Source organism: Corvus brachyrhynchos, unplaced genomic scaffold (genome assembly GCF_000691975.1).
Source record: "Corvus brachyrhynchos isolate BGI_N302 unplaced genomic scaffold, ASM69197v1 scaffold87, whole genome shotgun sequence".
In the NCBI taxonomy this organism is placed as follows: domain Eukaryota; kingdom Metazoa; phylum Chordata; class Aves; order Passeriformes; family Corvidae; genus Corvus; species Corvus brachyrhynchos.
Genome location: NW_008239767.1, coordinates 5114467 through 5135517, shown reverse-complemented (window position 1 = coordinate 5135517; position 21051 = coordinate 5114467). Strand labels below are relative to the sequence as shown.

The 21051-nt window shown below is 42.5% G+C and overlaps 1 protein-coding gene across 2 annotated transcripts in view; it reads left to right on the top strand.

The window, feature by feature from the left end:
• Window positions 1–20682, top strand: part of LOC103621444 (gamma-aminobutyric acid receptor subunit rho-2) — a 37066-nt gene extending 16384 nt beyond the window's left edge. The window contains exons 3-10 of one of the 2 annotated variants that reach the window (XM_017742911.1): window positions 925–992; window positions 6211–6434; window positions 9772–9854; window positions 11081–11221; window positions 11440–11592; window positions 12209–12405; window positions 16923–17054; window positions 20022–20682. In XM_017742911.1, coding sequence (XP_017598400.1) covers window positions 925–992; window positions 6211–6434; window positions 9772–9854; window positions 11081–11221; window positions 11440–11592; window positions 12209–12405; window positions 16923–17054; window positions 20022–20060 — 1037 coding nt within the window. In that variant the 3' untranslated portion in view covers window positions 20061–20682. Of the gene's footprint in view, window positions 1–924; window positions 993–6210; window positions 6435–9771; window positions 9855–11080; window positions 11222–11439; window positions 11593–12208; window positions 12406–16922 lie in introns of both variants that reach the window. The other variant, XM_008640256.2, reaches the window with a different exon arrangement.
• The last annotated feature ends 369 nt before the right edge of the window (window positions 20683–21051 follow it).

The window sequence follows — 21051 nt, the reverse complement described above, 5'->3', positions numbered from 1 at the left end:
GTGGGTTGTGCTTGGTGTGCACGTCTCAGGAGGCGCTTACCACCAGAATTTGGGAAAAGCTGCATGAAAACACACTACAGGAATCTTGAGTCATCTGAGCAGATCCTGGCCATTAATGAGCAGCAGTCTACAGTGAAGTTTTGATACAGGGCTTCTAGTAATAGAGGAGTGGGCATTCATTATGGGATGTTTTCTGCTTATTTACTCTTTGTGAACTCTCTGGCTGCTAATTTTAAAACTACTGTGGAAAACTAGTGATATCATCAGTGAGTAACATGAATCAAAATGATGATGGGCTCTTGAGAGATTAATGTGACTTGTCTTGTTGGTCAGTGAAGTTTTGATACAGGGCTTCTAGTAATAGAGGAGTGGGCATTCATTATGGGATGTTTTCTGCTTATTTACTCTTTGTGAACTCTCTGGCTGCTAATTTTAAAACTACTGTGGAAAACTAGTGATATCATCAGTGAGTAACATGAATCAAAATGATGGTGGGCTCTTGAGAGATTAATGTGACTTGTCTTGTTCGTAAAAAATGAGAAACCTCCAAGGAAGGGCTCATTGCTTGCCATTTCTTCATCTGAGTCCCCTGTCCTTGGGGATAAATTTGTTCAAAAAGGCCTAAAATTTAAGGTGGGATGGCTTAGTTTTTAAAAACATATGCAAATGTTTCATCCAAGCTCTGGATTAACTGGCAAAGTGTCAACATTGCAGCATATGCCAAGGGGAAGATAATTCAATGTTTCGAAAGGGCCCTTACATGATTATTCACTGCCTCTTTCCCCAGCCCCCTCATGAAGAACCATTGACAGAAATGTACAACATTAGCTCAGAAATGTTTGCATGTCACCTTAGAAGTGCTAATTAAATGCAGATGATGTGAGAGAACATTTATTTACATATCTAAATCTCATTCTCTTTCAGGCCCTGCGATTCCTGTTGGGGTGGATGTGCAAGTTGAAAGCTTGGACAGCATTTCTGAGGTTGACATGGTATGTAATCCTCTTCTAAGCCTCAATTACTTCTAGTCATAAAAAGACCTTCTGACTTGAAATCTGTGGGCTTGTAATCATTGGTCAGATGAAAGTACTAGCAGCACCTCTGAAATTCAAAGAGGCTGATATTCAGAGCCAAAGACTTAATAAAACCAGGTGATCAAAGTCTTACCTCTGTATCTCCAGATAAAGATAAAAAGCATGAAGGGAAAAAGGACCTTGAATGGGAGAATAATCAATGCTATGAAAGATCTGTCACAACTAAAATACAAGCAGCTGCATATGAAGGTTTGAAGCTATATGGTAAAATTCACATAAGCTGCACTTGCTGCAGGAGTTTTCTTCCTTAGGGAACCATTCATGACATAACATGAGTGCTCACACACATTTCACTGTTTGGTTTTGGGTTGTTTCATGGTGATTTTTTTTTTTTAATTGTAGGAAATGGAATAAAAACACTTGAAAGAGAAGTGGAAAGGGGAACACAGAGGAGAAGAGGAAGCTTCTTGGCTCCTCCCTCTTTGTGCCTTTTCCTCCCTGTTCTTGTGCACATTTTGTGGTCTAGACAAAACGTAAAGATAAAGGAAGAGCTTTAGGTTGAGTGTTTTTTACTATGCTACAGTTACATCTTCATCCCATTTTGGAGGGCTTGGTTTAGATGACCTTTAAACGTTCTTTCCAACCCAAACTATTCTGTGTTGTGTGATTAAAACCAGGGAGCTTGCATGCCTGGATATTGAAAGAGAGGGTTTGGGGGTATGCATGCAGTGAGGTGTGTGGGAGGGAGCTGTCAGTATAGGAAATGGCTGCCAGGAGGAGAACTGGGGCTCTAGTATATCAAGATAATGTCAGAGCAGCAAAGAGGCCTAATTAGCGCAAGTAAATAACTCACAGTGCTTTCTGTCAGGATTGAACAAAAATCTTGCCCATCAGAAGTCTTTGAGGTCAGTTCTCTCCCTTAGCTGTTAATAGTTCCTGTTTTCCCAGCTCAAGTACTTTCTAGAGCAGTTGCTGACATGTGTTTGGGGTAGAAGAATGTTGTCCCAGGTCGGTCTGAGTTATGTTGGTATGTTTTTCCAACAGACTGTCCCAGCATGTGTGTTTGCAGGGAGGAGAGTGGGCAGTAAGCTGTCTGCCTGGCCAGGGGACCAGGGCTGGCTGTGCCTGCAACAAGGTGCCCTCTTGGTCTTCCCATTGCAGGCAGGGCTTGTTTCAAACTGCTCTGAAGTGGCCCTGCAAATCAGGTACTCTTGGCTGGGCAGTCCTTACCTATCACTGCTTGAGCAGGCAGCTGGTGCCCCAAAGAAGAGCATCACCAGCCGCAACCCACTGTATCTGCAAGGCTGTGCGTGCCAATGAGAGCAGCCAGGGGCTGTTTAAAGCATGTGAGTTTAAAACTGGTGCCTGTCTGGTTGATGTGGATGGGCTGTGCTGTGTGCAGTGGTGGGGCATGCTCTTGAGGCTGCCTGGAGCATGGAACAAACATGAAATGTGCTGCCGAAGTCGAGGTACTTGTGTAGACTCATTGGCTGTGCTTCTGGCAGGTACTATCGTTCTCCCAGTGTTGTAAAACCTTGTTTTCCAAGGGACTTTCCTATTTGTGAGTGCTGAAGTAAACCCCTTTTCTTGCTTTTAAATAGTGCGTGTGCTGGTCAGAAAGGAACAAGCCATCAGCACACTGCCTCTTTTGAGTCATGCCATGAAAAAGACTCCTTAAGTTGGATTTTATACTTAGAAGCTGTTGTCAGCTGCCACTTTGGCTCTGTGTTTGCAGCATTTGGTGCACCATGTTGGCCACTGGAGAGAGAGGAGAGCTGGCCATTGCAGAGGCCACTGTGTTGGCTGTTTGGAGAGAGAAAGGGGCTGAAGGTGAAAGATGAAAAGCTCTTGTATGGTAGGATGGGGAAAGGGGTGACCTGGAAAGCAGTGGGCTCCTTCCCATGTTGTGCCTTCAGACAGTCTCTTTCCCCTCCTCTCCAGCAGCTGTAAGCCATGCCGAGGGTGCCTGGCTGATGGTTCTTGTTTCCCTGTGCTCTGATGATGGAGCTGCCCAGAGGCATTTTGCAGTTGTCCTGGTTTTGGCTGGAACAGAGCTAATTTTCTTCTTAGTATCTGGTCCAGTGCTGTGTTTTGGATTTAGTATGAGAATAATACTGATAACGCAGTGCTTTGGTTGTAGCTCAGTAGTGCTTACTCTGAGTCAGGACTTTTCAGTGTCTCGTGCTCTGCCAGTGAGGAGGGGCACAAGAAGCTGTGAGGGAGCATGGCCAGGACAGCTGACCTGAACTGGCCAAAGGGATATTCCCCACTATAGAATGTCATGCCCAGCGTATAAACTGGGGGGAGTTGGCTGGGAGGGACTGATCGCTGCTGGGGGATGTGCTGGACATCTGTCAGCAACTGTCTTGTGCATCACTTGTTTTTCTGGAGTTTTGCCCCTCTCTCTCTTTTTATCTTCCTTTTCATTACTATTCTTATTAATATTTACTTTATTTCAATTATTAAACTGTTTTTATCTCAATCCAGCTTCGTCTGAGTCTACTCCCCAACCCATCAGCTGGAGGTGGGGGGAGGGAGGAGTAAGCAAGTGTCTGTGTTGTACCGAGTTGCTGGCTGGGGTTAAACCATGAGAATGGTCCTCCTCTCCTGGAGTCCTGTGCCCCTCATGTCATGGCCAGGCAATTGGTAACCCTGAATAGCCAGGCTCTTCTTTACTCCTTTTTTGACTTCTACCATAACTTGCCCTGTCTCCTAAGAAAGCAGCAATTGTGCCTCTTCCTTGATTTCCTTTTTCCCAGCTCTAGTCAAACTGATGAGTTTGATTTCTGGCCCCTGAGGCTGACTCTTCTAGCCAGGTTGCAACCTAAGCTCTGTCAGTGGCAGTAGCTGCTGAAAGTGTTTCTTTGGGACTATAGATGTAAGGGGAAGGTGTCCAGTGTCCAGTAGGAAACAGGAGCTGGCAGCATCCCTGGGATGACCAGTGGGGGAGCCTGGGACCAGCCTGATAAGTTGGGGACCTGCAGGTGGGTGAGCAGAAGTGTCCCCCAGGCCAGTCTCTGCCATGGTCAGAGAGGTGGGTGTCTGGCCAGCTCTACTGTGCAGGGCTGCAAGGTGAGGACTGGCACTAAAGCCTTCTTTGACAAATTAATGAAAAACCTCCTGGCAATGCAAGGCAGTTGTGAAACAGCCCTTTGAAGCAGAGTCAGGGTAACTGATTGTCACTGTCACCAAACTGATCAGTTGTGGCTTGAGAAAGTGGTTGCCACATGGTTAGGGAGAGACCCTGGCTTGTGTTGCTGCCTGCTTGGGCTTGGCGGCTGCAGCTCCCATAATCACTTGCTTAATTGGGAATATAAAGAAAAGAAATGTATTTGGTCTCTCAGCATGAGAGTGGATTCAGCTCTAAAAGCAGGAGCTGCCAGGTTGGGATCAACAAACAGATGTTTTTGTTTATGTGACTGAAGTTCCTGCCGGCGCGTGAAGAAGCTGTGGGGGAGCATGGCCAGGACAGCTGACCTGAACTGGCCAAAGGGATATTCCCCACTATAGAATGTCATGCCCAGCGTATAAACTGGGGGGAGTTGGCTGGGAGGGACTGATCGCTGCTGGGGGATGTGCTGGACATCTGTCAGCAACTGTCTTGTGCATCACTTGTTTTTCTGGAGTTTTGCCCCTCTCTCTCTTTTTATCTTCCTTTTCATTACTATTCTTATTAATATTTACTTTATTTCAATTATTAAACTGTTTTTATCTCAATCCAGCTTCGTCTGAGTCTACTCCCCAACCCATCAGCTGGAGGTGGGGGGAGGGAGGAGTAAGCAAGTGTCTGTGTTGTACCGAGTTGCTGGCTGGGGTTAAACCATGAGAATGGTCCTCCTCTCCTGGAGTCCTGTGCCCCTCATGTCATGGCCAGGCAATTGGTAACCCTGAATAGCCAGGCTCTTCTTTACTCCTTTTTTGACTTCTACCATAACTTGCCCTGTCTCCTAAGAAAGCAGCAATTGTGCCTCTTCCTTGATTTCCTTTTTCCCAGCTCTAGTCAAACTGATGAGTTTGATTTCTGGCCCCTGAGGCTGACTCTTCTAGCCAGGTTGCAACCTAAGCTCTGTCAGTGGCAGTAGCTGCTGAAAGTGTTTCTTTGGGACTATAGATGTAAGGGGAAGGTGTCCAGTGTCCAGTAGGAAACAGGAGCTGGCAGCATCCCTGGGATGAGCAGTGGGGGAGCCTGGGACCAGCCTGATAAGTTGGGGACCTGCAGGTGGGTGAGCAGAAGTGTCCCCCAGGCCAGTCTCTGCCATGGTCAGAGAGGTGGGTGTCTGGCCAGCTCTACTGTGCAGGGCTGCAAGGTGAGGACTGGCACTAAAGCCTTCTTTGACAAATTAATGAAAAACCTCCTGGCAATGCAAGGCAGTTGTGAAACAGCCCTTTGAAGCAGAGTCAGGGTAACTGATTGTCACTGTCACCAAACTGATCAGTTGTGGCTTGAGAAAGTGGTTGCCACATGGTTAGGGAGAGACCCTGGCTTGTGTTGCTGCCTGCTTGGGCTTGGCGGCTGCAGCTCCCATAATCACTTGCTTAATTGGGAATATAAAGAAAAGAAATGTATTTGGTCTCTCAGCATGAGAGTGGATTCAGCTCTAAAAGCAGGAGCTGCCAGGTTGGGATCAACAAACAGATGTTTTTGTTTATGTGACTGAAGTTCCTGCCCCATTAACAAGCCTAAAAGGGAACTTTATTTACACACTTATATGGCAGGAAACACAGTTCCCTCACTTGGTTGGTGTTTGCAACAATTTAGTCCTTTTGGGGATAAATTGTTTAGTGTTTAGCCTGAGCATTAAGCTAACTTTCAATTTTTTCTCTTGACCGTATTTTTGCTACCATAGTCCTGTAAGGTAATTTTGCCAGAAATGAAGAATCATTTCTGCAGGGCACTGCTTCTGTTGGGGCATATTTATATCCCATTTTGGGACTGAACATTGCTGGGTACTGTAATAAATTCGTTAGTTGGTTATGCTTTGTTTTGGCTGAAATTATTTTGTCAGGAAAATCTATTCACAGAGAGCATTGACCTAGGAAAGAATCAGGAGCTGAGAGCGGAGAGATTTCATCTATCTGCTGGGAGTGAGTTTTCTTTCTGATGTGTTCTAGTTGTAGAGCCCAGCACTGACAGACCCCTCTCTTCCTTTTCTTGGTTCTCTTCCCTTTTTTGAAGGATTTCACTATGACCTTGTACTTAAGGCACTACTGGAAGGATGAGCGTCTCTCATTTTCCAGCACCAATAACAAGAGCAGGACCTTCGACGGCAGGCTGGTGAAGAAGATCTGGGTCCCTGATGTCTTCTTCGTGCATTCCAAGAGATCCTTCATTCATGATACCACCACAGACAACATCATGCTGCGAGTGTTCCCTGATGGGCATGTCCTCTACAGCATGAGGTGAGGGAGCAGCCCTGCTGCCCCTGAGCATCCCCTGGGGCTTTGCTGCCAGTTTTGCTCTAGGCTTGACTTTGGTGATCGCCAGGATTGCTACTGCCAATCCTGCTACTCCCGCTGCTGGTGCTCTGTTTCCACAATGTCCAGTGCAAAATGCTTTGCAGGAAACTCTGAGAAACCATGCTGGGGGAAGCCAGGGGGAAGCATGGCCCCAACTCTTTGCAGTCAGTGCAGGGCTTAGTCAAGCTGAAGTGTTCATCCCAGGGTCAGTGTGTGATTAAACTGGAAGCTGCTGATGTACCAGATGGTGACCTCTATAATTATCCTATTTTCCTTCTTGTTTGTCTAGAATTTTTTTTTTTTTTTTTTTTTTTTTTGTAGTTGTGGTGCTTTCCTGTTGATGTAAGCGTTTAAGTTTATTGAAGCTGAAATGGCAGTATTAAAGACATCCTGGTTTTCTAGTAGATTTGTTGGCCAGAAGAATCCTGAGGGATGTCTGTCATAACCTGGACAGTTATCCATCCTGCAGGTATACCCAGACCATGACTGTGGATTTGCAGGATTCTGTAATACACAAGGACACGGAGACTTAATCCTCTAAACTTCTCTACCTTATTACAGATTATCAAAAATACCACAAAAATCACCACTAGCCAGTAAACTACCACAAAATCACCACTGGCAACTATGCCTGTGATTAATAAAGTGACTATATATACATATCATGCTATTGCAAATTACTATCAGCAGTCAATAATTTAGCATCCATCAATTATGTGGCAACAGCCATTAACTAACCAGGTTATACACTGTTACAGGTTACTTAGCATTGGTGGAGCAACTCGTCCACAATATACCCTCAGGTACACTTAGGACAGGTTGCTTGTGTGGGTGCATAGAGATACCACCAAGTGATCCAAATCATCCAACAGATGGAAGGGAAAACTGAAACAGACTCCAAAGTGGGCTCAGAGGGGACCAGTGAGACAGCAGAATCTCATTTCAGAGATGCTCTGAGTCATAGGGTGTGGAGTCAGCCAGGTGTCCTTGGTGGGTGTCCAAGAGATGGTAGAAAGTTCATGCGCTGAATTCAACCTTCTAAGGAACAGAAAAGTATGTGTAGTATGGGAAGTTCTCAGAGGAAGGCTTCATTTTGGATAAAAATTATATCCTCCTTATATCCAGAGGGATAAGAGGGTGTAGGATGCCACCACTATGAACAGGCAGTAGATGCTGGTAATTTCTGGTTTTCACCTGTGATGGTCAATAGATAATGAGGTTTTCTGCTCTCTCAGACCTTTTTTTATTTTCAATATAATTTCTTACCTTTTCTGACAATCAATTGCCTTTAAAATCACTTTTTTTGGCAGTTATTGATGTTATTTCAGGATGTCTCCAGTTTCTAGGTACCCTATCTGCATGTCAAAGAGGCTGGCTGTGCTTCTCAAGGATTTGTCTTGTTCCCAGGCTGGTAGGCTTGGCAGACCTCTGTCCATATTTTTCAGCAGACAGGTTTTTTGCTCAGTAGTTTCTCCTTCTAACCAGGCTACCTTTATGGCTGCTCACATCAGCATCCCAGCAGATTTAATTTCCTTCAGACGAATGAAAAAAGAGAAGCGGAGAAAAACACAGTGACAGAGGAGAAAAGCTCAAGAGCCCAAACAAAAGGATATTTCCTCAGGACAGAAAGCATGCTCTAAGTGTACAGTGACCTTTGAATGCTTTGTAGCCAAGGATTTCTGTTCTAGGATCTTTCTGGAACTTATTCGCTTCAGCTATGGTAAAATGATTTTCAAAAACTAGGAAAGGTTGTCTATAAAGTTTGATTCTGTGATCTGTTGAGGAGGTGATGTGACTTTTTAATGTTACGCAAAAGAGACAAGTCTGTGAGTAAGCCACAGCTGATTGCACAAGACTCAAATTGATCATTTGATAGGTAAAATCCAAGGAGAAAGAAAATCTCAATAGCATTTGAGCCTGGTGGTTCTTTAGAGCACTCAGAACAATATCCAGCTGAAAAAACATGAGTGTCCTGTGGTGCTGGAAATGCCCTCAGATATCTTGAGATGTCTGCATGGGATTGACACTGGACTGAGGAACATTTCATTCCTGTTTTGTGCCTTGGGCATTCAAAGCCACCTGGACACTGCACTCTTAATTGAGGAATATCATATTGATGAGGCAAGTTTCTGTGCTGTCCCTGACTAACAAACTCTTATTGACCACAGGTTGTGCCACAGGTGATGCCAAGGAAAGAAAATAACACATTTTAATGAGACTGAGTTATACAATGCTTAAATGCTACACACAGTTAGGGGAGGTCATTTTTGCAGGATACCTTCTGGAGTGTATCCCCAAAAACATTCTTTAAATTTTGCAAATATGGCAAAATTTTGCTCTGGTTTATAGTCAAAATGAACAGCATGTGCCTTTCAGAGGTGATGAGTGCGTAGGTCAGGGTAGGATTTGGATCACACTCCCTGGAACAGAGGAAAAGTTCTTCATCGACATCTGCAAGAATCCAGAAAATGTTCACAGCCAACATAAGTTGGCCTCTGAAATGATGAGTCACAGCTGATTTGCCCCTCCTAAATCGAGAGCTCCACTGCAAATCTGTCTGCAAGAGAAAGTTCACTGATCCACTGGAAAATTTCTTATGTAAGGTTGTGCACAACTGGACTAGTTTAAAAACCAGAGCTGTGATTGCTGCAGCCCTTTAGCTAAGACACAAACTTAACAGAAGCAAATCTCACTTGCTGAAAACCAGCTGCACCCATTTTACAACCCCTGCCCCGGAAATACACCCCTCAGATTAAAAGAGTTTATTGAGTGCTGTAAGAAACTGCGTTTGCCTTAATCATGTATGTACTGGACGAATTTTGTATCTTGCAATAAGGGTGGTCATATTCCTTAGGCTTGGGTCATTCTGGGGGTGACTATGGAGCGAACTGAGCAATAGGGAAAATGAGGAAACCTTAATCAAACTGCACATAAGGGAATTTTCAAATGTAAATGGTGAAGTTACTTTACATTGTAGTCTTGTAGGCAAATAGTTGGATATTAAACATAGTGGAAATATCTGTACTGACATTAGTATAAAAGTAATGCCCAAGACAGCACTTTAATTCCTGGCTAGATATTGAGATTATATTTTTCTTTGGAGTTTCTGTGTATAATCCCTCTGGCTTGAACTTGGAGAATTGGTAGGCATTTTCCTGTGGATTTTTTGCTTACGTCGTGCATGATTGCTGGCTTTAAAGCTGCAGAATAATTATCTGCAATAACATTCTTGCTTGATTGCTCCTCATAGAAACCAGCTTTTCTTGTTTTCAATTTCTAGGGTCACAGTGACAGCAATGTGCAACATGGACTTCAGCCGCTTCCCCCTGGACTCTCAGACATGTTCTCTGGAGCTGGAAAGCTGTATGTTGTATCTGTGTTTGTAGCTAGATGTGCTCCAAGGCTGGCTGCACAGACATTTCATTGGACACATTTCAGAATACTGTCTGTTTTAGAGCCTGAAAAAATAGTTCATCAGAGTTACTAGGAGTCCTTCTATTGACTCAGCAGTATTGTGTATCTAGCCCTTATGCTGCAAGACAGGAATTTGCAAGGAAAGTGTCCTATGTCATAATCCTGATTCTGCAAACACTGTGATCTGGGCTCAGCTTCTTTGGGAAGGAGTTGTTCTGTGGAGAAAGTAATGTGAACAGTAAGGGTTTTTGTAGACCTTCTCCATTGTATGGCAAGACTAGTATCCAGTTGTTTTGAGGTCCTTCCAGCTGTTTAACTGAATGTTCCTCTGCAAAAAGCCAGAATCAGAATCAGAGGATAATTTTCATTGACCTTGAGATCAGCTGCCCAAATACTCTCCTGAGAGCAGGGAGCTCTTTATGATGGGTTGCTTGGGGCTGTGTCCACAACTTTTCTCTGCAACTTGCTCAAATATTTGACAGCCCTGATCCTGAAAATGTTTCCTTTTACTTGCTTGGGAACAATCCTTTGCTGAGACTTGCATCCCTTGCCTCTCGTCCTTTCGTTCTCCATTTTGTCAAAGTGTCTGGGAAAAGGCGTCTGCCGCCTTCTGCATGACAGGACCCCACAACAGACTGCTCTTCTCCCAAGAGAACAAGCCCTGCTCCCCCAGCCTCTTGTCTTAAGCCATGTGCTCCAGTCCCTGACCATCTTGATAACCCTCTTCTCATTCCCTGTTCCTGTTAGTGTACAAATTCTCTAAGTTTTTCTTTACACTTTTAACATATTTCTGGGCTCTTGCTTCTCACCAGTCCTCTTTGCTTTTATCATTCTAAGATAGTTTGAAGTGTCCATGCTTCCTCCTTCCTCTAAATTAAGGTGTTTTACCCATGATTATTTCCTGAGCTGTTATCTATTTTTGGTCTGTGATGTTCAGAGGAGTGCCATTCTAGCTGTCATTTCAATGATGAGCGAAAAGAGGATTTGTTTTCTTGAATCAGGATGACCTGGATTTTTGTTGTTGTCATGGTACATTATATGAGAAGATCTTTTGAACTCCCTTGCTGTTGGCAAACTTATTTGTGCCATTAGTTCATGCCAAAGACTGGATGTATTAACTTTTGTTGAACCTCTAAGATAAAGTCACATCACATTGTATTTCTTCTTTTCCTAAGATGCTTACACTGATGAAGATCTGATGCTGTATTGGAAAAATGGCAATGAATCTCTGAAAACTGATGAAAAAATTTCTTTATCTCAGTTTTTGATACAAAAATTCCACACCACATCAAGACTGGCTTTCTACAGTAGCACGGGTATTGACCTTTTCCGATTTCCTACTATTGCTAAATCTAATGCTGCATTAACTGCTTGTGAGAGATAATGTCACTGAAATGTAGTCTTCAGAGTCTGTTTGAAAGCTCAGTTTCTTGTTTTACTAGTCTTAAAAATAAAAGAACAAAAGAAAGATCTTGTCTCTGTGCCTACTGTCCAGGCTGTTCTCACTGATTCTGGCTTTCCTCCTCTCTCAAAGGTTGGTACAATCGACTCTATATAAATTTCACTTTACGTCGACACATCTTTTTCTTCTTGCTCCAAACCTACTTCCCTGCCACTCTCATGGTCATGTTGTCCTGGGTGTCCTTCTGGATCGACCGACGAGCAGTTCCTGCCAGAGTCTCTTTGGGTGAGAACAACTGCAACAAACCGTGGCTGTGTGAAAACTTTGAACATGAAAGTTTTGGCAGGAAAGGGAACTGTTCATTTTGATGGTTAAAGTTATTGTGCAAGCAAATGGTGGTATTATCTGATGATTAATATAATGTATAACTTGCACTTTAAGTCATTCATCACTAAGCTGTCTTCCTCACTTTTCTGTAGCTCAGGACAGAAAGTGCTGTGGTCTTAAAAATGAAGCTGTAACACAGATTGGTACAGCTAGGAAACAGGAGTCCTTGTCTCCACTGGTCTTAGCAGACCTGACCTTAGGATTAGGTGTGTTAAAAATGTGTTTTAACAGCATTGTGTTTAAACCCTCGAGGTTCAGGAAGGAGTTAAATGCTGTTTGTTAAATGCAAAATGTTGACTGCTCCATTACTCCTCAAAACTCAACCCATCATGAGCACAAAAATGTAGGCAGGGGAGCAGTTCTGCACTGGCAGAACAGATACTTAATGCACATTTATTTCATATTGAACATCTTTTAGATCATCATGTAGACTGTAATTTCTGCTTTTCTAAAAACAAAAAAACTTTATGGACTGTATCAGTCAATAACATTTCTTTCTCTTGGTTCCTTTCAGGGATAACCACTGTGCTGACCATGTCCACCATCATCACTGGGGTGAATGCCTCCATGCCTCGTGTTTCCTACATCAAAGCAGTGGATATTTACCTGTGGGTCAGTTTTGTGTTTGTGTTCCTCTCGGTGCTGGAATACGCGGCTGTGAATTACCTGACAACGGTGCAAGAGCGGAAGGAGAGGAAACTGCGGGAGAAGGTGAGAAAAACTTTTGTTCATCCATTTATTCTTTTTTTTTCCTTACAGCTGATCTGGTCTTTATATTGACTGTCTGTTAATGGGAAAACACTGACAACCATATGTGTAATTGGGTCTGTTTAGACTGCTCCACCTCAGGCTGAATTACTAACACAGAAAAACAGGATTCGATCTTATGGATCTTCATAGAAACATCAGAAAGGAGAGTGTGATCTGAACTGGAAAAGAGTGCAGCCTGGAACTGCGAGGGAATGGCAAGACGGGAAAGTAGAAAATCTTCACTGCAGCTGCCACGATTCCTGTTTAGTAAGCTAAAGGGGTTATTTGGAGCAAATTAATTTCCTCTCTCTATAGGCAGCTTTACTGTGGGAACTGGATTTAATGGATGTAATAGTGGAGGTGTTGCCCATTACCAAGCACAAACAATGCTCAGCCAAGCTTATGCTTGTACTTTTTAATGTACCATGAAAGGTCTTATCCTGCATCCCTAGAGTGTTTCAAGACCTGACCAGAGACAGTCCTGAGCAGCTTGGCCCTGCTGGGAGCAGGACATAGGACTAGAGATCCCCTGAAGTCCTTTCCAGCCTGAAGTATCCTACAGACCTGTAAGCCCTTCTTCTTTGTGATTACACAAAGCACCATCTCCTTTTGAACACTAAGGCTTGGGACCAAATTTTTTCAGTCCCCATGCACCCAGGACATCACCATGTTTTACAGTTTCTTTCTTCCCAGTAGGAACACACCGCATTAGTCTACTGGTAATATTGGTAACCTACTGTCTTTGACTCCTGGAGAAATTTGTACAAGCTTGTTGGAAATGCCAATGCAGACATCATCTTTGATACAATTTAAGCATGCTATTTCCCTCTCTGAACTACTCTTTTGGTTTTGCATGTCCTTCTCTTCCCTTCCTCTTCTTCCTATGACTTTCTTGAAGAGCAGCACAAGCCACATAACATTCCAGCACCTTTCCCAGTTGACATACTGTAAAAGAATATAATTAGATATACTTAAAAAAACAATTGGATAAATTTACCAGACTTCTGTGATGAGATTTTACCTCTCTTCAAGGCCTTCTCAACAGCATTATGATTCTGGAAAGCTACTTGAACAGGTCCCGAGATTCTTAATTTATCTATGCCCTTCCTAGTCCCCACCTGGGGCCCAGCAATTCTCTGCAACACAAGGCAGAGATGCTCTGTGCAAGCACAGCGACTCCAGTGTGTCTGACTTGCTGCATGTGAGCAGTGATCTGTGGCATTTTAGCCAGCCATGCTCAGACTTCCCAAGTCCAAAGAATACAGTGTCTTGGCAGGTCATGGGAAATAACAAGAAACATCCTTGCTAGGTCTGACTTGCCTAGAATAAACCTGTATGGTTTTTTTTAAAGATGAAAACTCTTCTCCTTTGTTTTTAACTCTACTAGAGGGATGAAATGAACTTGAGAGGGTTTGTTAATTTTCTGCTAAGTTTTCTGGAATGTTTTCCCACATCCAGTGATGGTGTAACTTGTTATTTATATCATAAATCTGCCCTTTACTGAGTTTTGTACACTGAATTCTGTATTCAGCAAATGCCTTTTTACTACAACAGGGAAAATATTGTACCCAGTCTTCAATGTGTGACGATATTATTCCTCAGTAGGGAAATGGGAACAGAGATAATAAAGAGCATTATTTGAGGAGGAAGCTCTTGAAGAAGCAGAAGAGACATTTCTCACAGTAAATGTAGATCTTGTCAGCCAGTGCTACTCCCCTATGAAAGATCTAAAAAGTCCAGCACGAACATGTAAGACTACCCAGAGGAGAGCTGTGTTATGTCTACATTAAGAAATTCAGTGTGCCAGGGACAAAGGGATGCAGTGTCTAAAACGAAGCCTTCTCTTCCTCAAGGTTACAGGAGCTGCTGTGAAATGCCTGTGTCAAAAGGTCTGTGGCCCTATGCTTATTCCCAGCCCATACCTGGAAATTTTTCAGAGCTTGCTATGATGCCTTGTTGGGACTATGTAAGGCTACAGAGGCTAGACAAAATTAAGAGAGTAAAAAGCAGTTATATTTATTGAAAGGCTTTCAGGTACGTTAGGGCCGTCAAAGCCCCCCGGGGCTACACCTAAAATGAACAACAGGTCACAGGTTTTCACTTTTATAAGTTTGGTCCATTTGCATATCAGGGGTTAATCCTCCAATTACAGCTTCAGGTAATGAAGTCATTTACCCCAGGTTTGCTCCCCCCCAACTCACTTTTGTTTACATATCTCAGGGCCTGAGACAGTAAGGTGTCCTTGAGTTTTAGACTTAGAGAGAAATTGTTTTGTCTGACCAAAATGGGAGAACTGTAGCTAACAGGCTACATGGAGTTTAGAATTATACACTAACGAATTACAGGATATGAAAAATATAAAAGCTGAAATCCTAAGGCATCAGCTGGGCTGCACAAAATCCAGGCCAGAGACATTTCTGACACTCTAAATGTACTGTCAGCTGCATTCCCATGCCCAAAGAGGCTCTTTGGCAGTCTTTGAATTATTGCTGTAGACATAGGCTAAAATTTCTGCAGGGTGAAATTATGTAGTGCACCTCTGTGGGTACGTGCCTATGTGAGGATGAGTGTAATTTTAGGATCTGTGGAGGTGGGTTTCTAGCTCGTCAGGCTCTCTTGTCCATAGAGGTGGCTGTCATCATGTGTGCATGAAGCCATGGGAACTGTAATTTGACCTGGGGGCTGACAGTAAATCTGCAGAATTGCTTTCTCTGCTGAGTCCTGCAGCAATTAGCTTGTTATTGCAACTGCTGTCCCTCACGCTCAGCCACCATCTCCTGGACCTGTAAGTTCCTGATAAAGAACCTGATGTGTAACTCTTCCCTGTGGTTTTTTTGTTGTTTGGTATTATTCTGGTTTTGGCTGGCATAGGATTAGTGTCTTTTCAGTAGCTGGTACAGTGCTGTGTTTTGAATTCAGTGTGAGGATAATGTAACACACTGATGTTGTTGCTAAGTTGTGTTTGTCCTGTGTCAAGGATGTTTTTGTGTCTTATGCTCTGCCAGTGAGGAGGCAAACAAAAAAAGTTGGGAGGGAACATGACCAGAACAGGTGACCCAAACTAGCCAAAGGGATATTCCACAGAACACATTTCAGTTATTAAACTGTTCTTATCTCAATCTACAAGTTTTACTTCTGATTCTCCTCCACAACCCTCCGGAGTTCAGTGGGGAGGGTGGGTTGAGTGAGTGACTGCATGATGCTTAGATGCCAGCTGGGATTAAATCATGACAGTCCTTTTCGGGGAGCTTCACTCTGGTTTTGTTCTGTTTTGGTTTGGTTATGTTGGTTTTGGGGTGTGTGGTTTTTTAAGTGTGTGTGCCTAGAATAAAATATGTCTTAAAATCCAATTGATGTTCAATTGTACTCACGGAGTGCTCAAAAAAAGTAAAGTAAGTGGGCCACTAACTTGCCATGTTTTTCTGAACATAACCTGCTGATACCAAATCTTTTGGTTATGTCAAGAACATAGAAAACAATCCTTAAGTTGATTTTAAGGTTTTCAATAAGCAATGTGTCCTGTTGTTTAAATAATTTGAAGGAAAAGCCTTGACTGTAGTGTTTTCCAATGGCATCCTGAATATTACATATTGATGTTATATACATTTTTACACACACACATATATATATATATATTCAGATATATACATTTGCTTTAGCTGAACATATCCTTGAAAACAAGTTCTTGGAAAACTCACACAACAAAGTTGGTGGAGGGTGCAAAGTATTACTAGGTGAGGAAATTGGTCTGTGGGAAATCAGAGACAGGAGCTCCTAGCAGAAAGGAGGTTTTGGAGTCCATTTTCATTGTGCATAAATACATAATCGATATTGCTGGGACAGGAAAAGGTTTTGAAGGTTTTGAATGATAGAAGACTGCATTTCCTATTCAAAATTCTATATGTATTCATTGGATTTTTTTGTGGGATGCATGCTAGTGCTGCTGAAGCCAATGAAAGTTTTGATGTTAGCTCCAACAGAGCTGGTATTTTACATTATGCTTTTATCTGGTCCTCTGCTTGGTTTAAAATCAGATTTATGAAGAAAATGTGTATCTGTGAAACCAGAACTTGGCCCTTTTCTTCCCATAACATGTACTGGATAAGCCATTTCCACAGATTAAACTGCATCTTGTCCATGAATATTTATAAAAACAAAGAATGAAAAATAAGGAACCTCAAGACAGTAAGCCTGAACAACAGCTAGCTAAGAAAATCTTTTGCTTAGACTATATGTCTGCTAAAGCATTGTTCTAATCTTTTCTGAAGCTGCTCGTCCAAGCAGTGGAGATAAACCCTGTTTCTTCCTTTTGAAAACAAGAAAAAAAAAGTGACTTTTTTGTTCAAAGAGAAATTTAAAATATCTCAATCAAAATTTTGAACTCCACTGTTTACATCTGTCTGTTAATAGAAAGGCATAATTTCTGTTGCTGACGTGTTTTTCCAATATTCAGCTGTATTTCTTGCTTATGTCCCTAGTTTTCATGTTCATGTGGAATACCTCACTCGAAAACTATGATGCTGGATGGAAACTACAGTGAATCTGATGCCAACAGCCTGGCAGGATATACAAGAAACCAGATGGTACCAGAAGAAGAAAAACCAGAAAAGGTGGTTGTGCATTTAGCTATGAGCAATGAATCTAATTCATCAAGGAAGAGAGGCCTGAGGGGCTATGTGGGCTTGCGCATCATCCAGAACACTCATGCAATTGATAAATATTCAAGATTAATATTCCCAGGCACCTACATAGTTTTTAATTTGATATATTGGTCTGTCTTTAGCTAAGCATGCTGGCACACCAGTGACTGAATCAGAAGATGGCTACAAAACACTCTTTTGTTGGTATTTTTTTTGTCTGATCTGGACACAAAGCCAGAAACCTGATTATTTTATTGCTTCTTCAAAGGGTAAAGGGGAGGACACATCCTCCAGAAGGCAATTCCATGCACAGACCTCATGGAGGAAGTTGCTGTGCTGGTTGATTTCCAACCCACACCCCTGCTCCCGTTTGCTTTATGACACATGCCATTTCTCATACTTGAAAATACGTGTCCACCATACACCCAAATGTGCTGGATGCTCATTTGGGGCAGGCCACGCTGGTGGTGCCTGCTGTGCAATGGACAACCAAAGACAGTGCTCATGTGAGCTGTAAGGAATTAAATAAATGCAACTTGCATGGGGAGGTCTGGACAGTGCAGCTCCTGTAAGGAAACTGAATGAGCATTTCCTTTTACAAAATCTCTGCTTTTGAGCAAATTCTTTTGTTTTTTCTTTGGCATACAAATGTAATTTTTTTTCCATTGTTTTCTGAAGAACACCTCCTTTAAGGATACGGATTCTGCTTTCTCTCTGGATAGGACCTTCATCAGTACCATTAGGACAGCTGACTGGCCAGGATCAGCTGGGCTGGTTACAGAGCACAGGTGGTATGTCTGAGTCAGCAGGCTTTTTTTCTAGATTACAAAGTGCAGTCCACAGACAAACTGTACATCCCAATGTGCCTCTCCCAGTCAACACAATGCCCTTCTGTTCAGGCATTTGGGATCAAAAGGGGTATATGTCTGCCAGAACCTCTCTGCAGAAACAGAGGCATATCAGAGATTAAATGGCCAAGAGTAATACTGTTGGTCCAAGGTCTGTGTAAGTCCTTTGAAGCTGCTGCACAGCATTGTAACAAACTTACGTGCTTGGCAGTTCTTCTCCTATCCCGTGATATCTCCCTTCTCTTTGCTAACAATGCTGACAGCAAAACCCAAATGTAGAAGCACGACACCAACAAGACAGCGATGCTCAAGTTTTTGTGCTCCTTATTTTAAGAAAACACCATGAGTTTTTGGCTGTCGTGGAGATTATGTACATCAAAACACTTGTTTACCAAGCTGAAACTGAGCAGTGGGGGCTGAGCTTGAAGTGCCAGGACTGAGGTTAGAAAAAAGAAAAAGCAAACAAAGAATACTGATGTAACTGTAAGTATTTGTTGGCACATGAAATTTTCTTCTTAACCATAGCAGGAATTCTTACATCCTAAATCTCAGGGGACGTAGAAGGTGGCAGAGAAATGTCAACTCTTGGCTGTCAACAATACCCAGATTTTCCCTTGTGCCTCAAATATTACTGCCTAAGAAATATTACTGCCTAAGTCAAGCTGATGATGGCACCGATTTAGTGGAAACAAAATTGATGAGAGAAGCTAAAATTAACAACTACGTTTCCCTTTAATCAGCCATGTTAATAACTGACATGAATGGAGTTCTGTCTGGTCATGGAAGTAAGAAAACACAGCCCTGAAATTGCTGGCAAGAAGAGGAAGGACAGTATATGAGGGGCAGGATTGCCCAGCCTGTCACTGTCTCCTGAGCCACCACCAGCTCAGTGCATTTACCACTCATTGCTCCTGCAGCTGAAACGTGGATACTTCTCACGTTGGCAGGCGGAGATCACTACAAGAAAGACACAAAAAATATGAAAGAAATAGATCACTCATTTTTTGAGATGTTAAAGCCTGGGCATAAGAGTGTGTTCTTCAGCATTAGCAGTTTTGAGTGTAAAACAGGAGACAATGTCCCAGCTGGCAGCAGAACAGTGCAGCAAAGGGACCTTTGCTGGGGAAAGGAAGCAGAACTGCACTATGAAGTCACCAGAAAATTCAGGGAGTGAGAAACTTGGTTCCTGTGCTCCCCTGTTTTGCCAGTCTTTCAGCATTACCCATGGCACATGCCATTTAACCTCTCAGTGCCTCAGCTCCTCCATCTAGAAAGCGAGGAGCACTAGGATTTACCTACCTCATAAGGTGCCGAGGGGCTTAATGTGCTTAGTTAGCATGTGTGGGGGGCATGCTTATGATTTCTGAGCAGGTTACCCAGTGGGAATCCAATTTTGTATTACTTACCAGTGAGTTCTTAAATGCATCCTCGGAACCAGTCCAGCTGGCAGAAAGCAGGTATCTCTCCTGCCTTATGATGCTATTACAACTCCCCTGCATTATAATGACATTAAACCAGGGATAAATGTAGACAAATAGCCAAAAAGTGAGGGCTGTTGATGAATAATGCCTCCTGGCACACAAAACCCAGGAAGTCCTAGTGCTTTACTTTGCCATTTCTTTTTATTACACCTCCTGTTCCCTTAGAAGTTATGTGATGGCAAAGACATCCTTTAGGTCCTACCATCTTTGTACTAGCATTCCCTGTAGTTTTAAAGCCTAATAAGCATCTTTTGGAGAGGATACCTTACTGTTATTTTATTTGCATGTGTACATAACTGATATTGATGTCTGCTTTTATCAGCCTATAAAACTATCAAGAGGGTATTTTTCCACTAGAGCAAAAAAATCCCTCCTCTATCTTAGGCACTACTTAAGCTTATTATTAATTAAAATGAAAAGTATAGATGCAAATAAAGCCAAGAGTTCTCCTTCAGTCAGCATTATGAATTGTATTTTTCTGTTTATTCAGAGAAGAGTGGCTAGGCATGAAGATAGAGCAAATATTTGAAGTATGGTATTGACAATGTATTTCACCTTTGATTTCACCTGGATTACAAGAGACTCCATGAGCACTGTCTAACTTCCAGTTGCCAGATCCAACCAACGTTTTGAGAGGGAGTGCCTGAAGCTGGGCTCTGAATGCTGTTTGATGGATACAACCCAATCCTGGGAGGCACTGAGCAGACGGACAATGAACCTACTGAAGGACAGGATTTTCAGAAGTGCACAGGAGATTTGGGCAAATTGAGGTCACTGATGAAAATGCCTTCTCTGCACAACCTGGTCCAATTGGAATGAGAGAAAATGCCAGCTCTGCTCATTCTAGGTCTGGCTCCATTTTACTTTTACTTCTGACCAAATCATGTCTTTGAGAAAAAGTAACTATATATCTATGTGCACAGATGTATAATGTGTATGCAGGCATAATCTATAACAAACGAAGACACTGGGATATGTACCTACGTTAAATAGTGTCCATATGTGAAATTGTAATATATTGTATGTAAATTACCGTTTATTATGCCCAGAAAACTTACTACATTGAATGGAGAAAAGCTCTTATTGTCAGCCAAGGGCCAAGAAGTGAGGTATTGGCAAAAAATATGGGTTCTCTTACTTTTTTTTTTTCTGAAAAAGGAGGTGTTGAGAAGGATGCAAGCAATGCTGAGGCTAAACTTGTGCAATGGGTACAATCCACTGTGCTGGTTGTTGTAATCAAACCTGGTAATAAAATAACAGATGGAAAGATGTTATGAACTTTAAAATGTGATTTTAATTCTGTTTGGAAATCTGTTGTCTATGAGTTGATATCCAGGGGCAAAGGATTTGAATAAACACCTCATTTGTAATTGATTTCAAGTAAAAAACATTTCAAAAGGTGGAAGGAATGTAGTGGAAGCGTGCGAGTACTTTGAAGTATGCAAAGCTCTTTGGGAAAAGGGAGCTGTTAATCACAGTTATAAGCTATGGAGACCTTTTGTGAAAACTGCAACCCACACTGAAGAAAGTTTAATAATTGCTTTACAATTGATGGCACATTTTCAAAAGATCAAGCGACAGGTATATATCTCAATCTCCATTTGACTACAAATGAGAACTTTTCATTTAATTCCTGCT